We start from the raw sequence: 11123 nt of genomic DNA on the forward strand, positions 1-11123 counted from the left end.
AGCGGGGACTCAGGGTGGGGGCAGACAGGCGCGCAGCAGTGGGGACTCAGGGTGGGGGCAGACAGGCGTATAGCAGTGGGAGTCCGGCTCGGGTTGTGTTTGTGTCCTAAGAATTAGAACATTAGCACTATTGACTCTTTCCCATTATTTTTCTGTACTTGATATTATAGTTAATTATAAGCTTTTTTCTAAATAATTTAGCCTCCATAATATTATTTCTTAATGTGCTAAAGATAAAATTGAGTTCATAGACCAGTGCTTGTAGAATACAGTATTATAGCCAAAAATTTTACACTGAAATGCTGGTCATGGACTATTTTTGAAGAAGGGTGGTAGAGCTAAGGCTTGTGATATAAGCTCCCCTTAAAAAGTATGATGCATGAGATGAGATGGTTTATGGAACTGTTAGCTCAGTCATTGGTGGTACAAACTGATGATGTCACTGTTGGAACTTGTGAGAATAAAAAGTATGATGCATGAGATGAGATGGTTTATGGAACTAGCTCAGTCATTGGTGGTACAAACTGTGATGTCACTGTTGGAACAGTGATGTCACTGTTGGAACTTTTGATCCAATAGTAAAATCACATTAAATACAAAACATTATTCATAACCTTTTTGAGCAAAACTTAACACTAGTCAGCTTAATTTAATTTCTAACAGAATGATTGTTCATGGAATTAAACTTCCTCAGAGGAAACCAAGGAAACTAATTGGTTTGATTTAATTTCTAGCAAAATGATTTTGCACGGAGTTAAACTTTCTCAGAAGCAACGAAAGATGATTGCATTGACTACCAAAGAAAATTCAGGAATGAATAGCATGGAAACAGTTTTAACCACTCCTTCAAAAGCTCCCAGACCAGGGAACATATGGTATGCTTTTTTGTTGTTGTTAAATTAGCATAGATGCATGCATTAGCTTTCAAGGTAGTTGTTGCTTTTGATCCCAAATCCCACCCCTTACCCCCTCTGCTTTGAAGTTAATTACAACTTGGGAAACAAAGACTGTTTTTTTGTGTTTGACTTGTTTTAATTTGAGATATTTTGACATATACATCATGGTTTTCAAATGTGGAAATACTTTTCTCATATGGATGTAATTCATGATATTCTAAATAAGCTTTTCTTATTAAAGTGATTTGAAGGAATCTTTAAAAATCTTTTTATGAGTAATGAACTAGCGATAAATTTGATAAAACTAATTTCTTTATGCTACCCTAATTTCTTGGTCCTTATAAATAATCTATACACGATTATAATCATAGCTTCTTATTGTTACGTGTTTAAACAGTACTGTTTACTTAATATTGTGTCATACAGGTTTTCTCCATTTTTACCTGTAGGGGCAACATTAATGGGAGTAATTTTGAAAGAGGTCGAGTAACAATTTTGAGATATGTAAAGTAGGTTGTATTTCCTGCTTCCCTTTCGTCCTTTCTTTTTCTTTGTAAGTTATACCATAATATCTGGGAACGAATTCTAGAGAACCATGTGGGTACTGGAGCACCCTGCAAGGACTGGGGAGGGTGTTAACCCTGCCATCAGGTCTCAGTGATGCGGTAACCATGCCAGTTTCCTTACGTACATGGACCGGAGACGTCTCGCCAGCTTTCCTGGAGACCTCTTCCTTAGATACCTGTGTTATTTTGTGGTCTGAACTGGGTCTTTTCTAGGCCTACTGAGTACCTGTCACCTTGGGACTTACCTTAACTGTCATCCTGGAAATTTTCTTCACTTCCCTCCATGGTTTGATCCCCAGATTCCTAAACTCTCTGTTTTTCTAGCTTTCGGTTTACTCCTTGTTTGGTCGTAGCACAATTCCAGAGGTTTTCTGATGAGATATATAGGACTTGTATTTTTTTTTTTATTAAATTATAACTTTGTACATTAATGCATTTATGTAGTTCAGGGTACTGCTTCAGTATATAATGTGAAATGCCTACATGGAACTAAGTAACACATCCATCACAATTATACTCATTTCTTAATATCTCCCCTCCACTCCCCTCTCTCTCCTCTTCCCTTCTACATTCTGGACTACAGTTATGTTTTACCATTCATATGAGTGTGTAGGTGATTATATATTGATTTCATAGTAGTATTGAGCACATCGGATACTTTTTTTTCCATTCTTGAGATACTTTACTAAGAAGAATATGTTCCAGCTCCTTCCAGGTAAACATAAAAGATGTGAAGTCTCCATCTTTTTTTTATGGCTGCATAGTGTTCCATGGTGTACATATACCACAATTTGTTAATCCATTCATGGGTCGATGGCCACTTGGGTTGTTTCCATGTCTTGGCTATTATGAATTGGGCTGCAACAAACATTCTGGTGCAAATGTCTTTGTTGTAAAATAATTTTTGATCATTTGGGTATATACCTAGTAGAGGAATTGCAAGATCAAACGGTAGGTCTACTTTTAGTTCCTTGAGTATTCTCCAAACTTCTTTCCAAAAGGGACATATTAGCTTGCATTCCCACCAGCAGTGTAGAATTGTTCCCTTCTCTCCACATCCACGCCAGCATCTATAGTTTTGGGATTTTGTGATGTGGCTACTCTCACTGGAGTTAGATGATATCTCAGAGAGGTTTTGATTTGCATTTCTCTGATGATGAAGGATGATGAGCATTTTTTCATGTGTTTATAGGCCATGAGCCTGTCTTCGTCAGAGAAGTTTCTGTTCAGGGGGTTATTTATTCTTTTCTTACTGATTAGTTGAGTTCTCTGTAGATTCTAGTTATTAGACCTTTGTCAGAAACATAACCTGCAAAAATCTTCTCCCTTTCTGAAGGTTGTCTGTTTGCTTTACTTACTGTGCTCTTGGCTGTGCAAAAGCTTCTTAGTTTGATCAGATCCCAGTAATGTATTTTTGGTGTTGCTTTAATTGCCCGAGGTGGGGGTCCTCCTCGTAACATATTCTCCCAGGCCAATTTCTTCAAGTGTTTTTCCTGCACTCTCTTCTAGTATTTTTATAGTTCATGTCTTAAATTTAAATATTTTATCCAGTGGGAATCAATTTTTGTTACTGGTGAAAGGTGGGGGTCCAGTTTCAGTCTTCTATAGGTTGCCAGCCAGTTCACCCAGCACCATTTGTTAAATAGAGAGTCTTTCCACCACTGAATATTTTTGATGGGCTTGTTGAAGGTCAAATGATGATAAGTAGCTAGGTTTGTCTCTTGGTTCTCTATTATGTTCCATAAATCTACCTCTCTGTTTTTGTTCCAGTACCATGCTGTTTTGATCACTATAGATTTACTGTGATTTGTTCTTAATTCTGAGCAATGTATTTGCTATTTGAGGTTTTTTCTGATTCCATATAAAATGAAGCACTATTTTTTCAAGCTCTTTAAAGTATGACAATGGTGCGTTAATAGGGATTGCATTAAATCTGTAAATTGCTTTGGGTAGTATGGACATTTTAACAATGTTGATTCTTCCCAGCCACAAAAAACATGGTATGAAAAACATGGTATGTTTTTCCATTTGTTGACATCTTCAGTTGTTTCTTTTCTCAGAGTTTCATAGTTCTCTTTATAGAGATCGTTCACATCCTTTGTTAGGTAGATTCCCAGATATTTCATCTTTGGTACTACTGTAAAAGGAATAGAGTCCTTGACTGTATTTTCAGCTTGACTATTGTTGGCATATATAAAAGCTACTGACTTGTAAGTATTGATTTTGTATGCTGAGACACTGCTGTATTACCTGATCACTTCTAAGAGTTTGAAGTTGAGTCCCTGGAAGTTTTGACATGTATTTTTGGAGCTCTTAGATGTGTGACAATGTTTCATTGTCTCCTTTATTCTGATAGTTAGATTGGAGCAGGATTCTAAATTGGAAACTGTTTGGAGAATTTATTCTCCTTTTTCTTACTGCTTGTAGAACATTAAATGGTATTTATTAATAATTCCCAATTCTTTTGTTGCCTCCTGTTTTTTCCCCCCACTCTTTTTTCCCCTCTGGAAGCTCTTACAGGGTGTTTTTTTTTAATCTCTGGTTTTCTGAAATTTTATAGTAATGTAAGACTTTTTGGTACATGGTTCTGGATGCCCAGCCTCTTGTAAGTTTTGAGGAAATGCCATGTGCTGTTCCTTAGGCTGTTTTCTTTTCCTCACTGTCTTCTCTGCACTTCACACCACTGCAGATGTGGGTCCTCCTGGACGCCTCCCATTTTCTTTTGTCTTGTATTATCCACACACATGGATAATTCTACTTCCAATTCTACTTTCAGGTCATTTCCTCAACTTTTTTTAACTATTAAAATCTTATTTATCAAGAATTTTTTTTGTTGTTGTTGATGGTACCTTTTAAAATGCTCCTATGTTGAAGCTCCCCGTATTCCATGAATATTTTCTCACATTAGCAAGTACCCAGCAGAAACGTATGCACATGTGTGCTGGGCAACTTGTCTACCAACATCCCTGTCATCGTTATTTATAAACAGCCCACGCTGGAAACAACCTGGGTGCTGGCAGGAAGTGGGTGAATTGCGGCTTATTTTACTGTCCATCCATTTCACACAGGCATGTGGAGCTTCCAGCTGGAGCTGAAAAGCAAAGCAACCCATCCTAAGTCAGTAAACCATACTGGTAGGATGCTGCGCAGTAGTGAGAATAAATTATGACTGAATACAGCAACATGGATGAATCTCACCAGTGTCATACTGAACAAAAGCCAACAGGCAAAAAAGAAATCATACTTACACAAAGTTAAAAATGGGCAGGCTTTATATTCCTGTTTCATTCCCTTTCATCTCTCTGTGTTAGTTGATGTTATCATGTTTTGCTTTACTGACTTATGAGGGATCTTTCTTGCTTACTTCACATGGGATTTCAGGGAAAGCCTTAACAGCCTTTTAAGCTCTGATTGGAAGCTCTGGGTGCCTGTGTGAGGGGTGGACTGACAGGTGTGACGTGGGGTGGCTGAGCTGTGCCCTTAGGAGGCCTCCCTGCCTCCCCGCTGTGCGGGTTACAGGGTGGAGGCTGCACATCGGGGCTCCTTGTCTCCTTAGTCGTCAGTTTCTCTAAAGAGCCATCTTATAATTTTTTGCTGGTGAGGTATTTCTTTAGTTGCCATCCTTCTGGAAGCATATTAGGGCTGGGATTGAGCTCACCATTTGGTGTGGAATTTCACATACTTCAGCATTTAGTATATAGACTTCGTACATAACACTTCCCCAGTGCACTCTCCTGCCTTCCTCTGTTACCAGTGACTTTAAGCGAAATTTTTCTTCTGCTGAAATAGAGAAGATAGAATCATGTGACCACATAGAGAGGACATCTGGCCTTCTCAGCCAGCCCACAGGTAAACTCTGACCAGTTCTCTCCTTCTCATCTTCACGTGTGCTTTGGGATTTGCTGAGATGTCCAATATGTGTCCACAGTTCTGAGCTTCCCACCCGGGAGCTGTGAGGCGTCCTGCTGTCCACTGTGCTGTGCCCGTCGCCCCTCTGGCTCTTGGCCATCCCTCACAGAGGCATTGCCGTAGCTAGTCTGCTGTTGTCTTTGTTCCTTTTGACCTTGTGGCTTTATAATTTTCTGATTACTTTCTTGCTTACTTCACATGGGATTTCAGGGGAAAGTATTCAAGTAGGCATTTGTCTGAAACATTAGGCTTTGATTTTTAAATTTTGGAAAAATTTTCTCCAGTAATTATTGGCAACAAGAGCTTAGAGTCCCATGTCAAAGGGACTATCTGAATTTTAAAAGGAATCTATTATGGCATATTAAGGAGAATTCTAGAAACATGGGAAGAAAAAAATGCCATTAAAATTTGGCCAGAACATGGTAATTTTCTTTGAAAATAATTTGACAGCTGTCAAATATAAGTAATGTTTATATATATTTATTTTAGGAAAGTGTGATTGAAAAGCTTAAATACGAATAAATCAGTAATGAATTTTATGTGTCTTAGGACACCAAGAAAATTTATCCGACTAATTGTAGATAATTATATTCTGAATTTTTTCAAGGTGAGATGTATTTGAATTATCTCAAGTTAATAACTTACTCCCTTCTATGGGTGTTTAAGACCAGACAGACATAACTTAGGAATGCTGTGAGTCTGTTTCCAGACCACCTTAATAAAGCAAATATTGTAACAAAGCAAGTCATGTAAGTTTTCAGTTTCCCAATGCCTAGAAGAGTTATATTTCATTATATTGTGGTCTGTTATATGGACAGTAGCATTATTTCTAATCGATGTATGCACTTTAATTTAAAAATGCTTTATTGTTAAAACATGCTAATGACCTTCTGCACCTTCAGTAAGTAACGATTTTTGTGGGTAGAGGCTCTTGCGTTAATGTTGATGACTGCTTACTGATCGGGGTGGTGCCTTCCTCACTGAGCTGAATCCTTTCTAGCTTTTGATTTAAAGTGAGAGATGTATGACTCTTTCACTTGAAGAGTTAGAGGCCATTGCAGCTTTAATAATTGGCTTAATTATAATATTGTTGTGACTCGGAAAAGAGAGGCCCTAAGAAAGGAAGAGAGATGGGGGATGGCCAGTCAGTGGAGCATTCAGAGCACATGCATTTACCAGTTAAGTTTGCGTCTTTCCTGAACACTGTGGTGCACCTCACTGTTCACAGTCACCATAACGTAATAGAGGTGAACAAATTTAAAATGTTGTGAGACTTACCAAAATGTGATGCAGAGACATGAAGTGAGTGTGTTATATTGGAAAAATGATGCTGATAGATGTGCCCGAGGCAGGATTGCTGCAGACCTTCCATTTGTAAACCACGAAGCATTGAAGTGTGGAGGAACACAGTGAAGTGAGGTGTGGCTGGGTTTTGTTATCTTAAGGATCTTTAATGTCATTTCTGTGAACTTACTTTGAATATGTGTACTGCTTTTATTTATACTCATGAGACAGCGGGCTTTGCAAAATATGTTGTGTATCTGTCCATATACATAATTATGCATCTATATTTAAAATATATACACATAATTTTTTAGGTCTTAGGAATTTTATCCTAACCTAATGAAATGTGTCAGAAAACATTTGCTAGAATTTAAAGAACACATTTACATAAAATAGGTAATTTTTGGTACTTAGCAACTTTGTGGAATAACTTTGTTGAATAATTTTCTTTCTTGAATTCTTACAAGCCTACAAGTATTTAACATTGAGCTCTAGATATGATATTAATTGTTGAGTAAAATATGGTGTATTGCTTTGTGTAATTTTAAAATTATGAGATAACCACATTATTCAATATATCACTTGATTTTTTCATCAGATGTACATAGGATGTAAATACGTATATGTGTTTGAAGTAATGATGAAATGGTTTTCCTGAAAATATCCCTTGAACATATTGCTTTAGAAAAATTAGAATAATTTAAACTTTGCTCTGCCTTGAAAAAGGAGTAAATTAAACTGAAATTAACATTTTAATCAGAGTTACAGATTGTATTAATAGAATGTATTCATGATTATGGTGATTTACTTATAATTTTTTTAATACTTAGACATAGATCTTCATCATCTGAAGAACCATCTAATGAACTTTTATTTCTTTAGCAGATGTTTTTACTGTGTTTATATTAATAGTAAATATTTATAGCAAATATTAATATTTATATTAAAGCTAATGTGCAATTCATTGGCCAGTCACAGATTAGCCCTGTGGCTCTGCTTGTGTGTGTGGTGGGGTTTTTCCCAGTCTGTGCAATCACATTGTACTCTGGCTGCCTGAAGTTAGGTGTGGCGATGGAGAGTATTAAAGATAGCTGTTTTTTTCATTAGAATGGAGTTCTAACCAGTTGGATTTTAAATTTAATGTGAAAACAGCAAGTGTATATAGGATTTGGCCACTTTTCAGTATCAGATGTTTTAGTTGGAGACATAATAGAACATTTCTTCCCGATCATCTGGAGTGGGGAATGCACAGTCTTTGTGGCCTGGCTTGATATTTGAATGTAGATTCTTCTAAATTCCATTTAGAGTTAACCTATATAAAATAATTTTATTTATTTAAGTTTTTAGAGCTAGAGATTTTATTCTTTAAAGCAAAATTTCAGGGCTGTTTTAGCTGAGGAACAAAATCCTGTTTAATTTTTGCATAGATACGAATGTCTACAAACACTTGTCCATAAACTCTGTGTGGCTGTTCACATGGAAAATAACTGAAGCCCATGAGTTAAGAAAGTAAAATTGTGGGAAGTCAGACACTGTTTCAAATTATGGCACAGTCAGTGGAAAGAACAGTAGAACATATTTAAAGAAATCTGTTTGTCAGTCCTTAAGCCAGATCACATTGTCTGTCTTCATTCTGTGTGGCTGTGGCAGAGTTCACACACCACGGACTGGATAATTTATGATGAAGAAGAGGTTATTGGTTCACAGTTCTGGAGGCTGAGACGTCCAGTATCAGGGTGGGGTCTGTAAGGGGCCTTCTTCCTGCATCGTAACACGGTAGGGGGCCTCACGTGGCAGAGGGTGGGAGGGCAGCTGGGGCAAACCCACCCCATTGCAGGTGACGTTAGCCGTTTGTGAGTAGCCCACCGGACGTGGCACTGCTGAGGTCCCGCTCATGGCATTGCATTGCAGTTATACTTCCACATGAGTTTGGAGGGACAGAGTGCAGACCCCTGGTGTATTGTCTTGATGACTTTGATTTGTTCTCTGCCAAATTTGTAATTTTTTTTTTAAAGAATGCTTTGGCTACTCTACATTCTTTGTATTTCAGTATAAAGTTTGTCATTTTTCTTTTATTGGAAATCTCTTTATCTTATTAATTTTTATAATTAAAAAAAACTGGTGAGGCAAGGTGTGGTGGTTCACCTAAAATCCCAGCAGTCTGGGAGGCCAAGACAGGAGAATTGCTTGAGCTCAGGAATTGGAGACCTGCCTGAGCAAGAGGGAGACCCTGTCTTTGCTAAAAATGGAAAAACTAGCTGGGTGTGGTTGCCGGCACCTGTAGTCCCAGCTACTTGGGAGGCGGAGGCAGGAGGATCACTTGAGCCCAAGAGATCGAGGTTTCTGTGAGCTATGGTAATGCCACAGCATTCTACCTAAGGTGACAGAGTGTGATTCTGGATGGATAGATAGATAGATAGATAGTAAATAAAACTGGTGAGATTAATCCAGTTTTTTAAAATAGGTATCGATGTATATAGATTTTCTGTTGTCTTTGGTAATTTTTTTTTTTTTTTTTGGTATTCATTCCGTGTAATTGTTGAATTTATTTTCAAGGTATTTATATTTCCTTATCCTTTGAGTTCCTCTGGGATCTTGTGTTATCTGTTACTGCATGACACACCACTCCTGAGCAGCAATTTAAAACAGCCGCACTTACTCCTTCTCGGCACCTGTGGGTCGGGAATCATAGCGGGCGGGCGACACCGGGGTGAGGCTCCCACAGTTGTTTCAAGACTGACCTTGGAGGGGCTCCTCTGCCGTGTTCACTCACGGGGACACAATTCAGATTCACATTTTTCCTCTTTCATCACATTAACAATGTCTCCTCTCTGGGCCCTGATGATTGCTAGTAACAGGCTTGTCATTTTTATATTGTGTTGTGTTCGTATGGCTGTTTGTTAATGATGTGCCTAAATATAGTTTTCTTTGTATTTGTCCTCTTTGGGGTTTACCAAAATTCTTATACTTACCTCTTATACCAAATTTGGGGAATTTTTAGTCATTGTTTCTTTAAATATTTTTGTTTCCTCTCTTTTCTCTGCTTCTGGGACTCCAGTTATATGTATGTAGACCTTTCGATAGTCACCATGGCTGACTGAAGTTTCTTTTCAATCATTTCTTCTCTCTCTTCTTTATATTAAAAAATTTCTATTGACTTATCTTCTACTTTACTGACTCTTCAGTTCCATCAATAAGTTTTGTTTTTTAAATATTGTGATAAAAGATCTTGAGTTCCTTTTTATATTTTCTTTTCTTTCGCAGAGCTTACCTATTTTTAATTTACTCTGAGCCTTTTATTGTTGTTACTAGAGGTATAGTTTGAACAGCGATCTTATTATCATCGCTAATTTCAACTTAGGGGTTATCTTGAGTTGATATCCATTGATTGCATTGGTGGCACAGTTTTGATAATTTCACAGTCAACAGCAGGAATCTGACATCACAGTTAAAACTGTAATGGTACACCGTCACTGTAAACTGTGACTCTGTCACTGTAAACTGTTATGTGTCTCTGTCACTGCTGCCTTAGAACTTGCAGCCGCGTCCTCTGGAGAGCGGGTGTGGTGACGGGCTCTGTGTTCCCCAAGACCTCTGGAGAGCAGGTGTGGTGACGTGCTCTGTGTTCCCCGAGGCCTCTGGAGAGCAGGTTTGGTGACGTGCTCTGTGTTCCCCGAGACCTCTGGACAGCGGGTGTGGTGACGGGCTCTGTGTTTGCTTTCTCCTGCAGGGCACCTGCTCCACAGTCAGCGTCATCCAAGTCATTCCGGGAATTCCTTCTAGAAGAAAAAAAGTCTGTCACTGGTCATAGTTCAGGTGATCATGTCAAAAAAGTTTGTTTTAAAGGAATTGAAAATTCTCAGACTCCAAAAGTTATAAGGTAATAAACTTAAAACTAATATGTTTTCTACCTTAGCGTAATCTATAGTGGTTTTCTATCTGAAATAATCCTGCAAAAATTTGAATCATATTTTTACGTTCTTTTATATTGGAAATTAACATTCACATGTCTGTTCCCTTTCGCAGTTACTGAGGAATAATTGACTTAAGCAGCGTATATTTGACGTATACATTCTGAAGTTTGGGCGTAGGTGTGCACCTGTGACGGCAGCACCACGTTCAGGACAGGGAGCAGATCCTGGTTCTAGGGGGTTTCTGTGGTGCTCTTAGTAATCTCTTCCTCCCACGCTCTCTATCCCCCATGCCCCAGGCACCTTCTGTTAGTAGAGGGTGTGTATTTTAGAGTCTTGTGTCAATGGAATCAGACAGTACATACCCTTTTTAATGTTGTGTTTTACATCATTAGTGTTGTGTGTGGTGGTGTTTCACTGAGTGGATACATCACAGTCTGTCTGTCTGTGTGTCTGTATTTCACAGTCTGTCTGTGTGTCTGTCTGTGTGGTTGTGTTTCTCTGTGTGAATACACCACAGTCGTCTATCTGTGTGTCTGTATTTCACAGTCTGTCTG

The 11123-nt window shown here is 38.2% G+C and overlaps 1 protein-coding gene across 7 annotated transcripts in view; it reads left to right on the forward strand.

Annotated features, from left to right (window-relative positions):
- The window catches only part of IBTK (inhibitor of Bruton tyrosine kinase), an 82019-nt gene that overhangs the window by 56617 nt on the left and 14279 nt on the right, over positions 1 to 11123 (forward strand). For all 7 annotated transcript variants that reach the window (XM_023517257.1, XM_023517261.1, XM_003796731.3 and 4 more), the window contains exons 25-26: positions 735 to 875; positions 10386 to 10535. In XM_023517257.1, coding sequence (XP_023373025.1) covers positions 735 to 875; positions 10386 to 10535 — 291 coding nt within the window. The remainder of the gene's footprint in view (positions 1 to 734; positions 876 to 10385; positions 10536 to 11123) is intronic.

This window comes from Otolemur garnettii, unplaced genomic scaffold (genome assembly GCF_000181295.1).
Source record: "Otolemur garnettii isolate 467f Iridium unplaced genomic scaffold, OtoGar3 scaffold00107, whole genome shotgun sequence".
NCBI classification, from domain to species: domain Eukaryota; kingdom Metazoa; phylum Chordata; class Mammalia; order Primates; family Galagidae; genus Otolemur; species Otolemur garnettii.